Genomic DNA, 23,624 nt, shown 5'->3' on the forward strand with positions numbered 1-23,624 from the left:
CTCCAGTAACAACAAACTGGAGCCCAATCCTCCAGCAACAACAAACTGGAGCCCACCTTCCAGCAACAACAAACTGGGGCCCATCTTCCAGCAACAACAAACTGGGGCCCATCTTCCAGCAACAACAAACTGGGGCCCATCCTCCAGCAACAACAAACTGGGGCCCATCCTCCAGCAACAACAAACTGGGGCCCATCCTCCAGCAACAACAAACTGGGGCCCATCCTCCAGCAACAACAAACTGGAGCCCAATCCTCCAGCAACAACAAACTGGAGCCCACCTTCCAGCAACAACAAACTGGGGCCCATCCACCAGCAACAACAAACTGGGACCCATCCACCAGCAACAACAAACTGGAGCCCACCTTCCAGCAACAACAAACTGGGGCCCATCCTCCAGCAACAACAAACTGGAGCCCACCTTCCAGCAACAACAAACTGGAGCCCACCTTCCAGCAACAACAAACTGGGGCCCATCTTCCAGCAACAACAAACTGGGGCCCATCCTCCAGCAACAACAAACTGGGGCCCATCCTCCAGCAACAACAAACTGGGGCCCATCCTCCAGCAACAACAAACTGGAGCCCAATCCTCCAGCAACAACAAACTGGAGCCCACCTTCCAGCAACAACAAACTGGGGCCCACCTTCCAGCAACAACAAACTGGGGCCCATCCTCCAGCAACAACAAACTGGAGCCCATCCTCCAGCAACAACAAACTGGGGCCCATCCTCCAGCAACAACAAACTGGGGCCCATCCTCCAGCAACAACAAACTGGGGCCCATCCTCCAGCAACAACAAACTGGAGCCCAATCCTCCAGCAACAACAAACTGGAGCCCACCTTCCAGCAACAACAAACTGGAGCCCACCTTCCAGCAACAACAAACTGGGGCCCATCTTCCAGCAACAACAAACTGGGGCCCATCTTCCAGCAACAACAAACTGGGGCCCATCCTCCAGCAACAACAAACTGGGGCCCATCCTCCAGCAACAACAAACTGGGGCCCATCCTCCAGCAACAACAAACTGGAGCCCAATCCTCCAGCAACAACAAACTGGAGCCCACCTTCCAGCAACAACAAACTGGGGCCCATCCTCCAGCAACAACAAACTGGGACCCATCCACCAGCAACAACAAACTGGGGCCCATCTTCCAGCAACAACAAACTGGGGCCCATCTTCCAGCAACAACAAACTGGGGCCCATCTTCCAGCAACAACAAACTGGGGCCCATCTTCCAGCAACAACAAACTGGAGCCCATCTTCCAGCAACAACAAACTGGGGCCCATCCTCCAGCAACAACAAACTGGGGCCCATCCTCCAGCAACAACAAACTGGGGCCCATCCTCCAGCAACAACAAACTGGAGCCCATCCTCCAGCAACAACAAACTGGGGCCCATCCTCCAGCAACAACAAACTGGGACCCATCCACCAGCAACAACAAACTGGAGCCCATCCTCCAGCAACAACAAACTGGAGCCCATCTTCCAGCAACAACAAACTGGGGCCCATCTTCCAGCAACAACAAACTGGGGCCCATCTTCCAGCAACAACAAACTGGAGCCCATCTTCCAGCAACAACAAACTGGGGCCCATCTTCCAGCAACAACAAACTGGAGCCCATCTTCCAGCAACAACAAACTGGGGCCCATCTTCCAGCAACAACAAACTGGGGCCCATCTTCCAGCAACAACAAACTGGGGCCCATCCTCCAGCAACAACAAACTGGGGCCCATCTTCCAGCAACAACAAACTGGGGCCCATCTTCCAGCAACAACAAACTGGAGCCCATCTTCCAGCAACAACAAAGTGGGGCCCATCTTCCAGCAACAACAAACTGGGGCCCATCTTCCAGCAACAACAAACTGGAGCCCATCTTCCAGCAACAACAAACTGGGGCCCATCCTCCAGCAACAACAAACTGGAGCCCAATCCTCCAGCAACAACAAACTGGGGCCCATCTTCCAGCAACAACAAACTGGAGCCCAATCCTCCAGCAACAACAAACTGGGGCCCATCTTCCAGCAACAACAAACTGGAGCCCAATCCTCCAGCAACAACAAACTGGGGCCCATCTTCCAGCAACAACAAACTGGGGCCCATCTTCCAGCAACAACAAACTGGGGCCCATCTTCCAGCAACAACAAACTGGAGCCCATCTTCCAGCAACAACAAACTGGGGCCCATCTTCCAGCAACAACAAACTGGGGCCCATCTTCCAGCAACAACAAACTGGGGCCCATCTTCCAGCAACAACAAACTGGGGCCCATCTTCCAGCAACAACAAACTGGGGCCCATCTTCCAGCAACAACAAACTGGGGCCCATCTTCCAGCAACAACAAACTGGGGCCCATCTTCCAGCAACAACAAACTGGAGCCCATCTTCCAGCAACAACAAACTGGGGCCCATCTTCCAGCAACAACAAACTGGGGCCCATCTTCCAGCAACAACAAACTGGGGCCCATCTTCCAGCAACAACAAACTGGGGCCCATCTTCCAGCAACAACAAACTGGGGCCCATCTTCCAGCAACAACAAACTGGGGCCCATCTTCCAGCAACAACAAACTGGAGCCCATCCTCCAGCAACAACAAACTGGGGCCCATCTTCCAGCAACAACAAACTGGAGCCCATCTTCCAGCAACAACAAACTGGGGCCCATCTTCCAGCAACAACAAACTGGGGCCCATCCTCCAGCAACAACAAACTGGAGCCCATCTTCCAGCAACAACAAACTGGGGCCCATCTTCCAGCAACAACAAACTGGAGCCCATCTTCCAGCAACAACAAACTGGGGCCCATCTTCCAGCAACAACAAACTGGAGCCCATCTTCCAGCAACAACAAACTGGGGCCCATCTTCCAGCAACAACAAACTGGAGCCCATCTTCCAGCAACAACAAACTGGGGCCCATCTTCCAGCAACAACAAACTGGGGCCCATCTTCCAGCAACAACAAACTGGAGCCCATCTTCCAGCAACAACAAACTGGGGCCCATCTTCCAGCAACAACAAACTGGGGCCCATCTTCCAGCAACAACAAACTGGAGCCCATCCTCCAGCAACAACCAACTGGAGCCCATCTTCCAGCAACAACAAACTGGGGCCCATCTTCCAGCAACAACAAACTGGGGCCCATCTTCCAGCAACAACAAACTGGAGCCCATCTTCCAGCAACAACAAACTGGGGCCCATCTTCCAGCAACAACAAACTGGGGCCCATCTTCCAGCAACAACAAACTGGGGCCCATCTTCCAGCAACAACAAACTGGAGCCCATCTTCCAGCAACAACAAACTGGGGCCCATCTTCCAGCAACAACAAACTGGAGCCCATCTTCCAGCAACAACAAACTGGGGCCCATCTTCCAGCAACAACAAACTGGGGCCCATCTTCCAGCAACAACAAACTGGAGCCCATCTTCCAGCAACAACAAACTGGGGCCCATCTTCCAGCAACAACAAACTGGAGCCCATCCTCCAGCAACAACCAACTGTTCTTGATGGAGAGAAATGTGCAGGTTTAAAACATATTTACTACAATTCAACACATTTTTTCATGGGGTGAAAAATAACATTTTACAGTTCTATAGCCACTTCAATTGTGTATTCATGTGATATTTGAGTGAGAACCAAAAATATGACAATAACATGTATGGGCTATAAAAACAGAAATAACAAAACGTTAGTTGACATGAGCTAGTTGATCTGGACATTTCTCACAAGTTATACATCTCTCTAAGGTCTGCAATGACAAGAGGAACCGATGATGTACTACCTAATTTAGATGTTACACCATTGTGCATTCTACTTTTAAAGTTTAAAGTCGGACTGAGTTCCTTTAAATGCCCGACTCTCGCGTGCCCCACAGAGCAGTAGAGTTCAGTACAGTACAGTAAAATAGCGTAGAGTACAGTATAATGTACTGTACTGAACATACAGTTGAAGTCGGAAGTTTACATACACTTAGGTTGGAGTCATTAAAACTCGTTTTTCAACCAATCCACAAATTTCTTGTTAACAAACTATAGTTTTGGCAAGTCGGTGAGGACATCTACTTTGTGCAATGACACAAGTCATTTTTCCAACAATTGTTTACAGACAGATTATTTCACTTATAATTCACTGTATCACAATTACAGTGGGTCAGAAGTTTACATACACTAAGTTGACTGTGCCTTTAAACAGCTTGGAAAATTCCAGAAAATGATGTCATGGCTTTAGAAGCTTCTGATAGGCTAATTGACATCATTTGAGTCAATTGGAGGTGTACCTGTGGATGTATTTCAAGGCCTACCTTCAAACTCAGTGCCTCTTCGCTTGACATCATGGGAAAATGAAAAGAAATCAGCCAAGACCTCAGAAAAATAATTGTAGGCCTCCACAAGTCTGGTTCATCCTTGGGAGCAATTTCCAAACGCCTGAAGGTACCACGTTCATCTGTACAAACAATAGTACGCAAGTATGAACACCATGGGACCACACAGCCGTCATACCGCTCAGGAAGGAGAAGCGTTCTGTCTCCTAGAGATGAACGTACTTTGGTGTGAAAAGTGCAAATCAATCCCAGAACAACAGCAAAGGACCCTGTGAAGATGCTGTAGGAAACAGGTACAAAAATATCTATATCCACAGTAGAACGAGTCCTATATCGACATAACCTGAAAGGCCGCTCAGCACGGAAGAAGCCACTGCTCCAAAACCGCCATAAAAAAGCCAGACTACGGCTTGAAACTGCACATGGGGACAAAGATTGTACTTTTTGGAGAAATGTCCTCTAGTCTGCTGAAACAAAAATAAAACTGTTTGGCCATAATGACCATCGTTATGTTTGGAGGAAAAAGGGGGAGGCTTGCAAGCTGAAGAACACCATCCCAACCGTGAAGCACGGGGGTGGCAGCATCATGTTGTGGGGGTGCATTGCTGCAGGAGAGACTGGTGCACTTCACAAAATAGATGGCATCATGAGGATGGAAAATTATGTGGATATATTGAAGCAACATCTCAAGACATAAGTCAGGAAGTTAAAGCTTGGTCACAAATGGGTCTTCCAAATGGACAATGACCCCAAGCATACTTCCAAAGTTGTGGCAAAATGGCTCAAGGACAACAAAGTCAAGGTATTGGAGTGGCCATCACAAAGCCCTGACCTCAATCCTATGGAAAATTTGTGGGCAGAACTGAAAAAGTGTGTGCGAGCAAGGAGGCCTACAAACCTGACTCAATTACACCAGCTCTGTCAGGAGGAATGGGCCAAAATTCACCCAACTTATTGTGGGAAGCTTGTGGAAGGCCAACTGAAACGTTTAACTCTAGTTAAACAACTTAAAGGCAATGCTACCAAATACTAATTGAGTGTATGTAAACTTCTGACCCACTTGGAATGTGACGAAAGAAATAAAAGCTGAAATAAATCATGCTCTCTACTATTATTCTGACATTTCACATTCTTAAAATAAAGTGGTGATCCTAACTGACCTAAGACAGGGATTTTTTACTAGGATTAAATGTCAGGAATTGTGAAAAACTGAGTTTAATTGTATTTGGCTAAGGTAGCTCTACTGTACTGTGCTGTCCAAATTTGTGAAACATAGACATCTATGATTGGTTCAGGTTTGGTCTGATCTAGACCAACCAAATGTGGTCTTGTTTGCAGCTCATTAGAATAACAGCCGGTGTTTAGAATAATAGCCAAACGTGGGAAGCAAGATGTGACATATTTCTACCTTCTTGTGTATCTATTTAGGATACATCAACATGAAGAGAATGACGTTATTAATGATCCATCTCTGTCTCGTACAGACAGAGAGGATGTCATTCTGTCCCTGGGTGTTCGTCCACTTCACTTACTGTAGTTCATTAACTAAAAGAGATGTTTTCAAAGTCAAGGTGTCATATCATCGCTGACACCCCAGTCTTTCTGCAGACATCTTTTGGATCTTCATTCAGAGCAGATGTTTAACAAAGATTTTGGGGGAAAAAGTGGTCGTATAAAAAAACTGAAGGAGATTTAAATGTCATTCTGAACAGCGCACAGTTCATTCAGTACATGTTTTTAATTAAATGTTTAGTGTAAATTGTCCAAAGTAGTTATTGTGCATAGAGTTGAATGGTTTGTTAAACATTGAAATCACTGGTTGTTGTTGTTTTTTTGTACATTTGAAAGTGAAAAACCTGAGTCAAAGCGTAATTCCGTTACCATGGCATCGCCCTGCCGTAACAGTACAGCTTCCTGTCTGCCCAAGCCGAGCTATAACCAAGGACCCTTAGATTAGGTCACCAAGTCGATTTTCATTTAAATGAGGTCACTTCATTGCCCATGTATCCTGAAGTACCCCCAGGCTCTGCGGCTTGGTCTGACGGTGAAGTGGGTTTAACCAGACACCAATTAAAAGGGCTGGGCAGGCTGAGGGAGCATTTGGCTTGAAGGTCCATTATAGATACAGTTGAAAAGACGCATCACTGAAATGATAAACAGTTTGGCGAGATAACCCTTAGAGGACTACAGACTACTTATAGCATCAATGTAGCTGCAATCGAGGGACTGTTTTGCCCGTACAAACTTAACAACAGCGATGTAGCCTACAGTGAGTTGTTGCTCCATCTGTCTGTTGAGGTCTTAGAGAAGTTGGAACCCCGGGTTGTTACTCCTGTTACATTATATGTCTGGTACCCCTCACCTCTCCATGACTCTTCCAGTAGTTCCACCCCTTCTGGGAGGACGATAGCTAGAGCTGTACCACAGAGCAGGCCTGCCCCGAATACACTAACAAACTGCAGCCTCTTCTGTTGGGAGAGAAAGGGACACACACACACATTATTCTACCTACACACCAACGGTTGATTGCTCTAGGAAGGAGAGGGGTAAATACATGTGTCACGGTATAATAACAGTGTTAAATTATGCATTATCAATATAATTTAAAATATATATATATATTTACACAAAGTCAAGAATTCAAAACTGGTTACAGAGAAAAAACGTGTCTGTCTGGTTCCAAAGGTCATTTCCTCTCCTCTATTACGGTAACAACAAGAGCTCAAACTGTACCAATCACACCCTTGGCAAATATCGAACCTTCCTCAGTGCCCCATTGTAACTTCTGATGGTGATACATTTAGAATTAAATTTGTATATATTGAATGGAGGAGGGGGGGGGGGGGGGGGGGTACAGTAGCTATTTATTGAATGTAGGAGGGGGGGGTACAGTAGCTATTTATTGAATGAAGGAGAGGGGGGGGGGTACAGTAGTTATTTATTGAAAGAAGGAGGGGGGGGGGGGGGTACAGTAGCTATGTATTGAATGTAGGAGGGGGGGGGGGTTCAGTAGCTATTTATTGAATGAAGGAGGGTGGGGGGGGGGGGGGGTACAGTAGCTATATATGGAATGAAGGGGGGGGGGGTACAGTAGCTATTTATTGAATGAAGGAGGGGGGGGGTACAGTAGCTATTTATTGAATGAAGGAGGGGGGGAGTACAGTAGCTATCTATGGAATGAAGGAGGGGGGGGGGTACAGTAGCTATTTATTGAATGAAGGAGGGGGGGGGGGGGTACAGTAGTTATTTATTGAATGAAGGAGGGGGGGGGGGGTACAGTAGCTATTTATTGAATGTAGGAGGGGGGGGGGGTACAGTAGCTATTTATTGAATGTAGGAGGGGGGGGGGGGGGGGGTACAGTAGCTATATATTGAATGAAGGGGGGGGCACAGTAGCTATATATGGAATGAAGGGGGGGTACAGTAGCTATATATGGAATGAAGGGGGGGTACAGTAGCTATATATGGAATGAAGGGGGGGTACAGTAGCTATATATGGAATGAAGGGGTAGGTTGGGGGGGGGGGGGGGGGGGGTAGCTATTTATTGAATGATCACAAAATATAGTATGGAGTGGATTCCATAGCAGGGACCAGTATGAGACAGGTCTGAAAAAACATTGACATGTTTGGCATCGGGAGAAGAGACCACAAAGGAAGGTACGGCGCAAGTTACAGACAGGAGGGGAACGGAGGGAATACAAGGTTAAGAATTCAATGACTTACCTCAGAAAGTTTCATCAGAAGTGGAATCAAACCTAATAGAAAGCATCCCAAAAACATCGCAACGGATATTAAAAGAATCGCTATTGCCTCATCCATGGCTATAGATCTTAATTTATGCACGATATTAAGAATGTCAGTTGTTTTTTTTATCCTCTCTACTATTTAAAATACACCTTTATCTGTACTGAAAATCCGTTTTTAAAAACTATTGGAAAAAGCCCTGATCACAAGCGAGACGCGCGTACATGACATTCTCCACGCTTCCACGTCGCCCGGTTTTCTGTCGTAACCGCCCTTCCCAAAACAACGCCTGGCGGTACAAAACACCAACTGCAGAACAAGTAGAAAACCACCGTCGACTCCCTGAACTTGTGACCGTCGCGGGGTGATTTGTATGAACTAGTTTCCTCTCCTGAACCTTCATCTGTACTGATGTGAAAATCCTGGATAAAAGGACATCAGTATAATGCGTTGGGAATATATGCTACTTGTTCGGGAGTTTTTTCCCCTTCACTTCAGTGCAGAAGGAGACAAGACAGCACTAAAACTATTTAAACGGCCTCATCCCAACATGTCTGCTGAGGGCCTTCTGGGACGGTCATGTGGTTGATTCTTCACGTCGTAGACTTGTAAAGGATAGCAATATGAACATTGAACTGAATAAAAACACAAGGACCAATCCTCATAAAAGTTCTGGAATATCAATGTGTTAAAGGTTTTTATGAATTCATTTCGGCTCATTGTGAAACTCTGCGGAAATGTAAATTTAGAAATCACTCACAGGGACGAAACAACTGTAACCAACAGCTCAACAATAAGACAGACTGATTAAATACGGATTTTATTGTTCAAAGACCTGGAGGAAATATACAGACCAATCTGTTCGACAGACAGCCCTTTGAGGAATAGAGGAGAAATAATACCTCCCAAATGCTATTACATTAAGTGCACTACTTTAGACCAAGACCCATACGGCCCATAGGGCGCTGGTCTAAAGTAGTGAACTATATAGGGAATAGGGCCCTGGTCTAAAGTAGTGCACTATATAGGGAATAGGGCTCTGGTCTAAAGTAGTGAACTATATAGGGAATAGGGCGCTGGTCTAAAGTAGTGAACTATATAGGGAATAGGGCCCTGGTCTAAAGTAGTGCACTATATAGGGAATAGGGCCCTGGTCTAAAGTAGTGAACTATATAGGGAATAGGGCGCTGGTCTAAAGTAGTGAACTATATAGGGAATAGGGCCCTGGTCTAAAGTAGTGCACTATATAGGGAATAGGGCTCTGGTCTAAAGTAGTGAACTATATAGGGAATAGGGCGCTGGTCTAAAGTAGTGAACTATATAGGGAATAGGGCCCTGGTCTAAAGTAGTGAACTATATAGGGAATAGGGCCCTGGTCTAAAGTAGTGCACTATATAGGGAATAGGGCTCTGGTCTAAAGTAGTGCACTATATAGGGAATAGGGCTCTAGTCTAAAGTAGTGCACTATATAGGGAATAGGGCCCTGGTCTAAAGTAGTGCACTATATAGGGAATAGGGCTCTGGTCTAAAGTAGTGCACTATATAGGGAATAGGGCTCTGGTCTAAAGTAGTGCACTATATAGGGAATAGGGCTCTGGTCTAAAGTAGTGCACTATATAGGGAATAGGGCTCTGGTCTAAAGTAGTGCACTATATAGGGAATAGGGCTCTGGTCTAAAGTAGTGCACTATATAGGGAATAGGGCTCTGGTCTAAAGTAGTGCACTATATAGGGAATAGGGCTCTGGTCTAAAGTAGTGCACTATATAGGGAATAGGGCTCTGGTCTAAAGTAGTGCACTATATAGGGAATAGGGCTCTGGTCTAAAGTAGTGCACTATATAGGGAATAGGGCCCTGGTCTAAAGTAGTGAACTATATAGGGAATAGGGCCCTGGTCTAAAGTAGTGAACTATATAGGGAATAGGGCCCTGGTCTAAAGTAGTGCACTATATAGGGAATAGGGGGGGGGGGATCCCCTTCTCAGTGTGTTTTTTTGATAGAAATTAAATCCATTGATGCTATTTAATTTCTGAAAATTAAATATCTGAAAAACCATACATTTGACTTTATTCAGGAATGGACCTTCAGTATGAAATGCAATGTTACTACTCTTACCTAGAAACATTCAGAGTTTAAGACATTTATTTCAGAGGCATTAGCTATACACTCAATGAGAGGAAAGCCAGGACTTACAGAACACAGGCTCAACTGGAGTCAAACTGTTAGGGGATGGTGTGTGTGTGTGTGTGGTGTGAGGTGTGTGTGGTGTGTGAGTCAAACCGTTAGGGGATGGTGTGTGTGTGTGTGTGTGAGTTAAACGGTTAGGGGATGTTGTGTGTGTGTGTGTGTGTGTGGTGTGTGTGCGTGCGTCAATCCGTTTCAAATCATTGCCTTACTTGGACAGTATAGACTAATGTAGAATCTAACAATGAGATTGTTGCGGGGACCCCAGTTCAGGATCACCAGGGTCGTATTCATTAGTGTACACCGTAGAAAAATGTTTTTTGAAACAAACCGTTTACTCCAAATGGAAAATGTTTTGCAAACAAAACGAGAGTTTCTATTGGATAACTTCAGGTAGGTCCCTCCCAGTTTCATTCAGTTTGCTTCCGTTTGGTTCTTATTCATAATGAATACACCCCTGTTCTTTCCCGTTTCGGTCAGACATCTTACGTTTGGTGCCTAATGAATATGACCCAAGTTTCTTTCACAGCCAGTAGGTACAGTGCATTCAGAAAGTATTCAGACCCCTTGACCTTTTCCACATTTTGTTACCTTACAGCCTCATTATAAAATTGATACAATTGTTTTTTTTCAACCCATTAATCTACATTTAGCTAATTTATATTTAAAAAAAAAAAATATATATATATATATATATATATTTATATATTTTTTAATATATATTTATTACATTTCCATAAGTATTCAGACCCTTTACTCAGTACTTTGTTGAAGCACGCTACAAACTTGGCACGCCTGTATTTGGGGAGTTTCTCCCATTCTTCTCTGCAGATCCTCTCAAGCTCTGTCAGGTTGGATGGGGAGTGTTGCTGCACAGCTATTTTCAGGTCTCTCCCGAGATGTTCGATCGGGTTCAAGTCCAGGCTCTTGCTGGGCCAATCAAGGACATTCCGAGACTTGTCCTGAAGCCACTCCTGCGTTGTCTTGGTTGTGTGCTTAGGATCGTTGTCCTGTTGGAATGTGAACCTTTGCTCCAGTCTGAAGTCCTGAGCGCTCTGGGGCAGGTTTTCATCAAGGATCTCTGTACTTTACTCCGTTCATCTTTGCCTCGATCCTGACTAGTCTCCCAGTCCCTACCACTGAAAAACATCCCCTCAGCCTGATGCTGCCACCACCATGCTTCACCGTAGGAATGGTGCCAGGTTTCCTCCAGACGTGATGCTTGGCATTCAGGCCAGAGTTTAACATTTGTTTCATCAGACCAGAGAATCTTGTTTCTCATGGTCTGAGAGTCTTTAGGTGCCTTTTGGCAAACTCCAAGTGGGCTGTCATGTGCATTTTACTGAGGAGAGGCTTCCGTCTAGCCACTCTACCATAAAGGCCTGATTGGTGGAGTGCTGCAGAGATGGTTGTCATTCTGGAAGGTTCTTCCATCTCCACAGAGGAACATGGCTTGGTTTTTGCTCTGACATGCACTGTCAACTGTGGGACCTTATATAGAAAGATTTTCCAAATCATGTCCAATCAATGGAATTAAACACAGGTGGACTCCAATCAAGTTGTAGAAACATCTCAAGGATGATCAATGGAAACAGGATGCACCTGAACTCAATTTCGAGTCTCGTAGCAAAGGGTCTGAATACTGATGTAAATAAGGTATTATTTCAATTCTAGATTTTTTGTCTAAAAACCTGTTTTCGCTTTTGTCATTATGGGGTACTGTTTGTAGATTGCTGATATTAAAATACATGTATTTAATCCATTTTAGGTTAAGGCTGTAACGTAACAAAATGTGGAAAATGTCACTGTATATCAGTGTTTTAATACCCAGGCTCATCATTGTTGAAATTATGATAACCCCAAAAAGATTAGAACAGGTAACTGGCAAAACATTGAAATGAGGGATACGAAGCTGAAAGCAGGTGTGGTTCCTGAGTTAATTAAGCAACTAACATGCCATCATGCAGGCTGTTATTTTGTCCATTATCTTGGTTACCCAGGCTACGCCCCCATAGGATGACAATGTCCCCATCCACAGGGCACGAGCGGTCACTGAATGGTTTTGATGAGCATGACAATTATGTAAACCATATACCATGGCCTCTCAGTCTCCAGATCTCAACCCAATATACCATGGCCTCTCAGTCACCAGATCTCAACCCAATATACCATGGCCTCTCAGTCTCCAGATCTCAACCCAATATACCATGGCCTCTCAGTCTCCAGATCTCAACCCAATATACCACGGTCGTCTCAGTCACCAGATCTCAACCCAATATACCATGGCCTCAGTCACCAGATCTCAACCCAATATACCATGGCCTCTCAGTCACCAGATCTCAACCCAATATACCATGGCCTCAGTCACCAGATCTCAACCCAATATACCATGGCCTCAGTCACCAGATCTCAACCCAATATACCATGGCCTCAGTCACCAGATCTCAACCCAATATACCATGGTCTTCTCAGTCACCAGATCTCAACCCAATATACCATGGCCTCTCAGTCTCCAGATCTCAACCCAATATACCATGGCCTCTCAGTCTCCAGATCTCAACCCAATATACCATGGTCCTCTCAGTCTCCAGATCTCAACCCAATATACCATGGTCGTCTCAGTCTCCAGATCTCAACCCAATATACCATGGCCTCAGTCACCAGATCTCAACCCAATATACCACGGTCGTCTCAGTCACCAGATCTCAACCCAATATACCATGGCCTCAGTCACCAGATCTCAACCCAATATACCATGGCCTCTCAGTCACCAGATCTCAACCCAATATACCATGGCCTCAGTCACCAGATCTCAACCCAATATACCATGGCCTCAGTCACCAGATCTCAACCCAATATACCATGGCCTCAGTCACCAGATCTCAACCCAATATACCATGGTCTTCTCAGTCACCAGATCTCAACCCAATATACCATGGCCTCTCAGTCTCCAGATCTCAACCCAATATACCATGGCCTCTCAGTCTCCAGATCTCAACCCAATATACCATGGTCCTCTCAGTCTCCAGATCTCAACCCAATATACCATGGTCGTCTCAGTCTCCAGATCTCAACCCAATATACCATGGCCTCAGTCACCAGATCTCAACCCAATATACCATGGTCTTCTCAGTCTCCAGATCTCAACCCAATATACCATGGTCCTCTCAGTCTCCAGATCTCAACCCAATATACCATGGTCGTCTCAGTCTCCAGATCTCAACCCAATATACCATGGCCTCAGTCACCAGATCTCAACCCAATATACCATGGTCGTCTCAGTCTCCAGATCTCAACCCAATATACCATGGCCTCTCAGTCACCAGATCTCAACCCAATATACCATGGTCGTCTCAGTCTCCAGATCTCAACCCAATATACCATGGTCTCTCAGTCACCAGATCTCAACCCAATATACCATGGTCTTCTCAGTCTCCAGATCTCAACCCAATATACCATGGTCGTCTCAGTCACCAGATCTCAACCCAATATACCATGGCCTCTCAGTCACCAGATCTCAACCCAATATACCATGGCCTCTCAGTCACCAGATCTCAACCCAATATACCATGGTCGTCTCAGTCTCCAGATCTCAACCCAATATACCATGGCCTCTCAGTCTCCAGATCTCAACCCAATATACCATGGTCTTCTCAGTCACCAGATCTCAACCCAATATACCATGGTCTCACAGTCTCCAGATCTCAACCCAATATACCATGGTCTCTCAGTCTCCAGATCTCAACCCAATATACCATGGTCTTCTCAGTCACCAGATCTCAACCCAATATACCATGGTCTCTCAGTCTCCAGATCTCAACCCAATATACCATGGCCTCTCAGTCACCAGATCTCAACCCAATATACCATGGTCGTCTCAGTCACCAGATCTCAACCCAATATACCATGGCCTCTCAGTCTCCAGATCTCAACCCAATATACCATGGCCTCTCAGTCACCAGATCCCAACCCAATATACCATGGTCGTCTCAGTCACCAGATCTCAACCCAATATACCATGGCCTCTCAGTCACCAGATCTCAACCCAATATACCATGGTCGTCTCAGTCACCAGATCTCAACCCAATATACCATGGCCTCTCAGTCTCCAGATCTCAACCCAATATACCATGGCCTCTCAGTCACCAGATCTCAACCCAATATACCATGGCCTCTCAGTCACCAGATCTCAACCCAATATACCATGGTCGTCTCAGTCACCAGATCTCAACCCAATATACCATGGTCGTCTCAGTCACCAGATCTCAACCCAATATACCATGGTCGTCTCAGTCACCAGATCTCAACCCAATATACCATGGCCTCTCAGTCACCAGATCTCAACCCAATATACCATGGCCTCTCAGTCACCAGATCTCAACCCAATATACCATGGTCGTCTCAGTCACCAGATCTCAACCCAATATACCATGGCCTCTCAGTCTCCAGATCTCAACCCAATATACCATGGTCTCTCAGTCACCAGATCTCAACCCAATATACCATGGTCTCTCAGTCACCAGATCTCAACCCAATATACCATGGTCTCTCAGTCTCCAGATCTCAACCCAATATACCATGGCCTCAGTCTCCAGATCTCAACCCAATATACCATGGCCTCTCAGTCACCAGATCTCAACCCAATATACCATGGCCTCTCAGTCACCAGATCTCAACCCAATATACCATGGCCTCTCAGTCACCAGATCTCAACCCAATATACCATGGTCGTCTCAGTCTCCAGATCTCAACCCAATATACCATGGTCGTCTCAGTCACCAGATCTCAACCCAATATACCATGGCCTCAGTCACCAAATCTCAACCCAATATACCATGGCCTCTCAGTCTCCAGATCTCAACCCAATATACCATGGCCTCAGTCACCAGATCTCAACCCAATATACCATGGCCTCAGTCACCAGATCTCAACCCAATATACCATGGCCTCTCAGTCTCCAGATCTCAACCCAATATACCATGGTCGTCTCAGTCACCAGATCTCAACCCAATATACCATGGTCGTCTCAGTCTCCAGATCTCAACCCAATATACCATGGTCGTCTCAGTCTCCAGATCTCAACCCAATATACCATGGCCTCTCAGTCTCCAGATCTCAACCCAATATACCATGGTCATCTCAGTCACCAGATCTCAACCCAATATACCATGGCCTCTCAGTCTCCAGATCTCAACCCAATATACCATGGTCATCTCAGTCACCAGATCTCAACCCAATATACCATGGTCATCTCAGTCACCAGATCTCAACCCAATATACCATGGTCTCTCAGTCACCAGATCTCAACCCAATATACCATGGTCGTCTCAGTCACCAGATCTCAACCCAATATACCATGGTCTCTCAGTCACCAGATCTCAACCCAATATACCATGGTCGTCTCAGTCACCAGATCTCAACCCAATATACCATGGTCCTCTCAGTCTCCAGATCTCAACCCAATATACCATGGCCTCTCAGTCACCAGATCTCAACCACATTGAACACTTATTCTGGATCGGCGCCTGAGACAGCGTTTTCCACCACCATCACCAAATGATGTAATTTCTCGCAAAAGAACATTGTCGCATCCCTCCAATAGAGTTCCAGACACCTTGGCGTAGAATCCATGCCAAGGTGCATTGAAGCTGTTCTGATTGGTTGCCCAGCGCCCTATTAAAACACTTTATGTTAGTGTTTACTGTGGCAGTTACCTGGATATCCCACAACGGATTTCAGAGCAGCTTAAAAACTGATCCTTCACATTATGTATCGTTATTATAAATGTTCATATGATAGACTGTTATAACTGGAACGTAGAAAATGTATGCACTCACTAGGGGAAAGTCGCTCTGGGTAAGAGCAGCTGCTAAATGACTCAAATGAAAATATTAATTATTGTACTTGATGCTGTTGCAATATGGATGTCTGTGATTGTGTTCACATGGGCCCTAGTCACAGGGCTGTCTGTAATCGTGTTCACATGGGCCCTAGTCACAGGGCTGTCTGTAATTGTGTTCACATGGGCCCTAGTCACAGGGCTGTCTGTGATTGTGTTCACATGGGCCCTAGTCACAGGGCTGTCTGTAATTGTGTTCACACGGGCCCTAGTCACAGGGCTGTCTGTGATTGTGTTCACATGGGCTCTAGTAGTCACAGGGCTGTCTGTAATTGTGTTCACATGGGCTCTAGTAGTCACAGGGCTGTCTATGATTGTTCACATGGGCCCTAGTCACAGGGCTGTCTGTGTTCACATGGGCCCTAGTCACAGGGCTGTCTGTGTTCACATGGGCCCTAGTCACAGGGCTGTCTGTGCCAAAAAGATAATATATTCCATTTAGCGTTTATAAACTCAGCAAAAGAAACATCCTCTCACTGTCAACTGCGTTTATTTTCAGCAAACTTAACATGTGTAAATATTTGTATGAATATAACAAGATTCAACAACTGAGACATAAACTGAACAAGTTCCACAGACATGTGACTAACAGAAATTGAATAATGTGTCCCTGAACAAAGGGGGAGGGTCAAAATCAAAAGTAACAGTCAGTATCTGATGTGGCCACCAGCTGCATTAAGTACTGTAGTGCATCTCCTCCTCATGGACTGCACCAGATTTGACAGTTCTTGCTGTGAGATGTTACCCCACTCTTCCACCAAGGCACCTGCAAAGTTCCCAGACATTTCTGGGGGGAATGGCCCTAGTCCTCACCCTCCGATCCAACAGGGCCCAGACATTCCTGTCTGCAGGAAATCACTCACAGAACGAGCAGTATGGCTGGTGACATTGTCATGCTGGAGGGTCATGTCAGGATGAGCCTGCAGGAAGGGTACCACATGAGGAAGGATGATGTCTTCCCTGTAACGCACAGCGTTGAGATTGCCTGCAATGACAACAAGCTCAGTCCGATGATGCTGTGACACACCGCCCCAGACCGTGATGGATCCTACACCTCCAAATCGATCCTGCTCCAGAGTACAGGCCTCAGTGTAACGCTCATTCCTGACGACAATCATCACCCCTGGTGAGACAAAACCACGACTCGTCAGTGAAGAGCACTTTTTGCCAGTCCTGTCTGGTCCAGTGACGGTGGGTTTGTGCCCATAGGCGACGTTGTTGCCGGTGATGTCTGGTGAGGACCTGCCTTACAACAGGCCTACAAGCCCTCAGTCCAGCCTCTCTCAGCCTATTGCAGACTGTCTGAGCACTGATGGAGGGATTGTGCGTTCCTGGTATAACTCAAACAGTTGTTGTTGCCATCCTGTACCTTTTCCGCAGGTGTGATGTTCGGATGTACCGATCCTGTGCAGGTGTTGTTACACGTGGTCTGCCACTGTGAGGACGATCAGCTGTCCGTCCTGGCTCCCTGTAGCGCTGTCTTAGGCGTCTTACAGTAGGGACATTGCAATTTATTGCCCTGGCCACATCTGCAGTCCTCATGCCTCCTTGCAGCATGCCTAAGGCACGTTCATGCAGATGCTCAGGGACCCTGGGCATCTTTCTTTTGGTGTTTTTCAGAGTCAGTAGAAAGGTCTCTTTAGTGTCCTAAGTTTTCATAACTGTGACCTTAATTGCCTACCGTCTGTAAACTGTTAGTGTCTTAATGACCGTTCCACAGGTGCATGTTCATTAATTGTTTATGGTTCATTGAACAAGCATGGGAAACAGTGTTTAAACCTTTCACAATGAAGATCTGTTAAGTTATTTGCATTTATTTTCAATTATCTTTGAAAAGAAAAGGGTCCTTTATTTTGCTGAGTTTATAATGACACTGTTCTCAGAGACCAACTGATAAACGTTACACTTAAAAAAAAATAACACGTTTGATAAATCCTGAGTGCATCATTTTACTGTACAGAATCAGACACTACATTGGACTAGTTATACAGAGTACATTAAATGTGTACTAGACACTAGATTTGTTACTTGGTTTATGCATATAATAGGAAAGCTGCTCAGCATGTATGGTTCAGCCCACTGACTGACTGACTGACTGACTGACTGATTAGTGCTACGAAAACATTTCAAAAGGACATTTGTTTCATATTTATTGATGCGTTTCCACAATGTGGAACCAAGACTTTAAACAGGACAGGTGAAATGTTTCAGAAATGACAGTTATATAGGAGATATGCACATAGCCAGGCTAAACCAGACAATGCTCAGAAGGGTATACCACAAAGCAAGATCAATGAGTTAGCCAGCTAATTTGCCTTAAATATTCTGAAATATATATATATATATATATATATATATATATATATATATATATATATATATATATATATATATATATATATTTTTTTTTTAGAAAGATGAGCTTGAAATGGGAATGTTCTCGATGACTCAACAACCAAAACGCACATCTCTGAGTTTAGCTTTCTTAAATTACCTCAGAAAAATCAAATCATTATTATATCTAATAGTTGGCTAAGTCGTTGATTCAGGCTTGGTTATAATAGACCCCTGAGGTTCAACCAGGATAGATCTGTTCTGCCACAAGGCAACACTTTGGAAGGAAAACTAAGCCGGTCAGTGGAATATTGTAACGACTTGAAGAGAGCAACATGACATCGTGAGTTATGGCGGCTGAATTACTTGAAAGATAAAAAGGTCAGAGTACAGAGAAGGAAAAATATAAAAACAACGAAGTTGGTGTCATCCATTTTGTTTTTCCGCTGATAAATCGGGATAGTGTGTTGAAGGGAAACAACATAAACAAAACACCAGCATCTAAAAACCCGCTGATCACGTCTTCCTGCATTAAGACTCATTGTCTGCGTCCCACATAGCGCCTGTCTACATGTCAACATATTAACAACACCGCGTACGATACAGCACTGTCGCTGAGTGATGGCAGTTGGGGGACATTGTCATTTCTATCAATGCTCAATGATCATTTTAACTTTTTTAAAAATTTTAATTTGACATTATAGACCACTACATGATAAGAGTATCTCGCTGATGTCACAATTCGTGTTGTCATTGGATGACGCTAGGCATCCTTAAACCAATCAGAGCTCATCTAGAGTCGGCAGAACTCGGTAGACTATCTTTTAAAAGCTCGTTATCTCGTCCCCCCCCCGTCCCCCCCCCACAAAAAAACCAAATGTTCAAACCAACAGTGAAATAAATCTTTAGTACAGTGACAAACACCAAAATAAAGAGGCTCGTCTTGTATAGGAACTTGTATGCTATGAGAGCAGTTCGATGAGATAGATAGAACTAGTGAACACGGACCAGTCAAAAGGTCGGGGTCACATTCAGTAGGCAAACGTTGTGGAACGTTGTAGAACGTTGCAGATAGAAATGTCATGAATAGAGTTGCCACGATTCCTTATTCTACATTTCAGAGGCATATTTTGTTCGACATAACATAAATCTGAACGTTCAACCACGTTGTGCCCCGACCCCTGCTGAACGCGACCCCAGGGAGTCCTGGGGGAACTACATGTACAGGTCACAGGCCAAGAGTTCAAGGGTCGAGTTCTCCCTCTACAGAGGAACGTTGTCCCACAGAGCCCTGGCTGGGAGAGGAGGACTGGCTGAGGTTGCAAAATTACGGAAACTTTCAAAGTTCCTCGGTTTTTTCCCAGAAATCCCTTATTCCAAGAAACTTCTAACCAAGATGTGAAAAACCTAGGAACTCTGGGACAATTTTGTGAATTTTGCAACCATAGTTGTGGGACACAAAACAGTGTACAGGGTGGGCTGTCATATCCACTTCATATGTGCTTCCTGGGGACATCATCTAGGGGTTTCTCCGCTGTCTTCCTCCTTCAGTTATGTTAGGGCTCCATTAGGGCTCCATTAGGGCTCAGTCTGGAGCCGCAGTCCCACTTCTCTGGGCAGAACCGGCCAGGAGACAGAGAAACCGTGTTGTTTACGAGGTACAGTATCCATGTTACATGATCCATTCATCCAGTTACGTCATTTTAACGTCGAAACAGTAGTTAAGTAATTAAAGTTCTCAGACCAACTTAAAATAACCATGCCTAGAAAATAAATACAAAATAAAATAAAAAAAGAGGCTATTTTACAAATCCCGAGTTTTTGTTGCTGAACAACATCGAAAAAAGCTAAACATTAAAGTAAACATCAATGAGGGAGTGTTAGTTCAGTTTGTTACAGAGTGGTCATCGTCATAGCGATCACCTTCCTTTTTACACAGGGCTGGAACCGCCCAGAGACTCCCGGAGACGGTCGGGACAGAGTAGGGGGAGACCAGAGCAGGCGAACATTGTGACGCTGACAGACATTTCATCTCCGTCTTCTCATATAAAGCTGCTTGTTGTGAGGCAGCCTCTCGTGCAGAGACTATTAAGGATGCAGGCAGAACAGGCAAACGATTAGGGGAAATAAAGATCCCTCCAACCCCTCTGAAGTCCGAGGCATGCCCGAGTTGCTATTCTAGACCTCTAGCAAGCCAGACTCAAGGTTCTGTGAGGAGGAAAACACATGCGAGCCAAAGCCACATCACCCCACTAAGCCAAGCCAGTGTAGGGCACAGACACACACCTATCCTTCTCTTCAAGTGCAATAGTCGTAGTTTTAAGGAAATCTAGACAGAAAGCTAGTCCCCCCACTTCACAGTCCCGAGCCTCAGTTCAGAGGCAGCTCTAGATCAACAGTTGGAAGAGGGAGTTAACTACTGCTAAGTGTCCCTGCGTGACTTTGCCTTCAGAAAAGATAGATTCGTCATGAAGGAAGATTTCAGAGAGAGTAGAGTCCTAGCTAGTCCTAGCGCCAGAGTAGAGTCCTATAGTAGAGTCCTAGCGCCAGACTAGAGTCCTACAGTAGTCCTAGCGCTGGAGTAGAGTCTTAGCGCCGGACTAGAGTCCTACAGTAGAGTCCTAGCGCCGGGGTAGAGTCCTAGCGCCAGACTAGAGTCCTACAGTAGAGTCCTAGCGCCAGACTAGAGTCCTACAGTAGAGTCCTAGCGCCAGACTAGAGTCCTACAGTAGAGTCCTAGCGCCCAACTAGAGTCCTACAGTAGTCCTAGCGCCAGACTAGAGTCCTACAGTAGAGTCCTAGCGCCCGACTAGAGTCCTACAGTAGAGTCCTAGCGCCAGACTAGAATCCTACAGTAGTCCTAGCGCCCGACTAGAGTCCTACAGTAGAGTCCTAGCGCCAGACTAGAGTCCTACAGTAGTCCTAGCGCCAGACTAGAGTCCTACAGTAGAGTCCTAGTGCCAGACTAGAGTCCTACAGTAAAGTCCTAGCGCCAGAGTTTTACAGTAGAGTTCTAGCGCCGGAGTAGAGTCCTACAGTAGAGTCCTAGCGCCAGTGTAGAGTCCTACAGTAGAGTCCTAGCGCCGGAATAGAGTCCTACAGTAGTCTTAGCGCCGGGGTAGAGTCCAACAGTAGAGTCTGAGTGTCAGAGTTGCATCCTAGCAAGAGAATCCTAGAGAAGCAGTTGTTGATAGAGGTCTTTAGTAAGTAGTCTTCCTTTGTTAGTTAATGTAGACAGTAGTCCACCGCTCTCTCTCTCTCTCTCTCTCGTCTTTGCATGTTGGTGTTAGTGTAGTCTCTCTGGGGGGGAAAAGATATGCTGGAGAACTGTGGTCCATGGCCTAAGCTGAAGAGGAGTGAAAGGCATGAGAAAGGTAATTGTGTTGCTTTGTTCGTTAGTGTAGACAGAGAAATAGTCCCTCTCTCTTGACTCGAGGTGTTTAAGGTTTAGTGGTCTCTCTTCATGTCTTATAGAGCTGTCTGTCAGTCCGTTTCAGCTCCGTAGCTTCATTCACTAGACCAGCGCATCCATCACGTCAGTCACATTACACCTTAGTCTCTTCTTCTCTCTCCCCGTCCTCGGTCTCCGGCATCCCCTCACGTCAGTGCCGCACCTCGTTAGCGAGAAGACTGTCCTCACCACTCTGGAAGGACAAAAGGGAGCAGAATAAGTCACGGTCCATTAACTTGCAGAGAACTGCTCGAGGACACACACACACCGAGGAGTTAGAAGCTGCAGGACTCAAGAGCACAACGGCAGGCAATGCTACTGCATCTATACTACAATCGCCCTCTGGCTCACTCCGCAGCAGATTTTTCCAGTCAAAGCTGGGATACGAACCAGCAACCCTCCAGTTGCTGGCCCGCTTCTTAAAACCACTAGGCTACCTGGAAGTCGGCCTCATTGAGGCTGTTCCCCACTTGGATGATCTCCTCGTCCTGCGAGCCCTCGCTGACCCCGCTGCCAGCAGAACCCAGCTCTTCTAAGCTGGGATCCTGGAGCACCGAGGCAATGTACATCTGCTGTTGATGAGAAAGAAGAGAGGAGAGAGGGACGACATGAGGGAGGAGTAGAGAGGAGAGAGGAACGACATGAGGGAGGAGTAGAGAGGAGAGAGGGACGACATGAGGGAGGAGTAGAGAGGAGAGAGGGACGACATGAGGGAGGAGTAGAGAGGAGAGAGGGACGACATGAGGGAGGAGTAGAGAGGAGAGAGGAACGACATGAGGGAGGAATAGAGAGGAGAGAGGAACGACATGAGGGAGGAGTAGAGAGGAGAGAGGGACGACATGAGGGAGGAGTAGAGAGTAGAGAGGGGACGACATGAGGGAGGAGTAGAGAGGAGAGAGGAACGACATGAGGGAGGAGTAGAGAGGAGAGAGGGACGACATGAGGGAGGAGTAGAGAGGAGAGAGGGACGACATGAGGGAGGAGTAGAGAGGAGAGAGGGACGACATGAGGGAGGAGTAGAGAGTAGAGAGGGGACGACATGAGGGAGGAGTAGAGAGGAGAGAGGAACGACATGAGGGAGGAGTAGAGAGGAGAGAGGGACGACATGAGGGAGGAGTAGAGAGGAGAGAGGAACGACATGAGGGAGGAATAGAGAGGAGAGAGGGACGACATGAGGGAGGAGTAGAGAGGAGAGAGGGACGACATGAGGGAGGAGTAGAGAGTAGAGAGGGGACGACATGAGGGAGGAGTAGAGAGGAGAGAGGAACGACATGAGGGAGGAGTAGAGAGGAGAGAGGAACGACATGAGGGAGGAATAGAGAGGAGAGAGGGGACGACATGAGGGAGGAGTAGAGAGGAGAAGAATGGAGAAGGAAACAGGTCAGTGTGTGATATGGAAATAGATTAAAGTGAAGCGTTTTTCTTTCATTTATGCTTTGGCCACAAACACAAGTATAGACGAGCCAACAGCATTATTTGGGTATGAGTGGACAGCTACTTTAACATCCATACTGGGTGTGCTAGTGTGGATATTGTAACCAAGCTGGGGATTAAATGGTAGCATGGAGGCTGGCTGAGTAAATGGCAGAATGGAGGCTGGCTGAGTAAATGGTAGAATGGAGGCTGGCTGAGTAAATGGCAGAATGGAGGCTGGCTGAGTAAATGGTAGAATGGAGGCTGGCTGAGTAAATG

At 46.0% G+C, this 23,624-nt stretch overlaps 2 protein-coding genes across 6 annotated transcripts in view; both read right to left on the reverse strand.

Annotated features, from left to right (window-relative positions):
• Nucleotides 1–8,866, reverse strand: part of unm_sa35587 (un-named sa35587) — a 35,919-nt gene extending 27,053 nt beyond the window's left edge. Inside the window, exons 1-2 of one of the 4 annotated variants that reach the window (XM_090213180.1) lie at nt 8,045–8,866; nt 6,683–6,788 (exon numbers count right to left, since the gene is read on the reverse strand). In XM_090213180.1, coding sequence (XP_090069306.1) covers nt 6,683–6,788; nt 8,045–8,140 — 202 coding nt within the window. In that variant the 5' untranslated portion in view covers nt 8,141–8,866. Of the gene's footprint in view, nt 1–6,682; nt 6,789–6,946; nt 7,083–8,044 lie in introns of those variants that run through there. The other 3 variants (XM_036956420.2, XM_090213181.1, XM_090213182.1) reach the window with 3 other exon arrangements.
• A 9,205-nt stretch (nt 8,867–18,071) lies between these two features.
• The window catches only part of LOC110499566 (mechanosensitive cation channel TMEM63B), an 88,715-nt gene continuing 83,162 nt past the window's right edge, over nt 18,072–23,624 (reverse strand). Inside the window, exons 24-25 of one of the 2 annotated variants that reach the window (XM_090213183.1) lie at nt 22,370–22,504; nt 18,072–22,125 (exon numbers count right to left, since the gene is read on the reverse strand). In XM_090213183.1, the coding sequence (XP_090069309.1) occupies nt 22,084–22,125; nt 22,370–22,504 (177 nt within the window). In that variant the 3' untranslated portion in view covers nt 18,072–22,083. The remainder of the gene's footprint in view (nt 22,126–22,369; nt 22,505–23,624) is intronic. The other variant, XM_090213184.1, reaches the window with a different exon arrangement.

The sequence above is a fragment of the Oncorhynchus mykiss genome, chromosome 20 (assembly GCF_057628025.1).
Source record: "Oncorhynchus mykiss isolate SJ-2025 chromosome 20, ASM5762802v1, whole genome shotgun sequence".
NCBI classification, from domain to species: domain Eukaryota; kingdom Metazoa; phylum Chordata; class Actinopteri; order Salmoniformes; family Salmonidae; genus Oncorhynchus; species Oncorhynchus mykiss.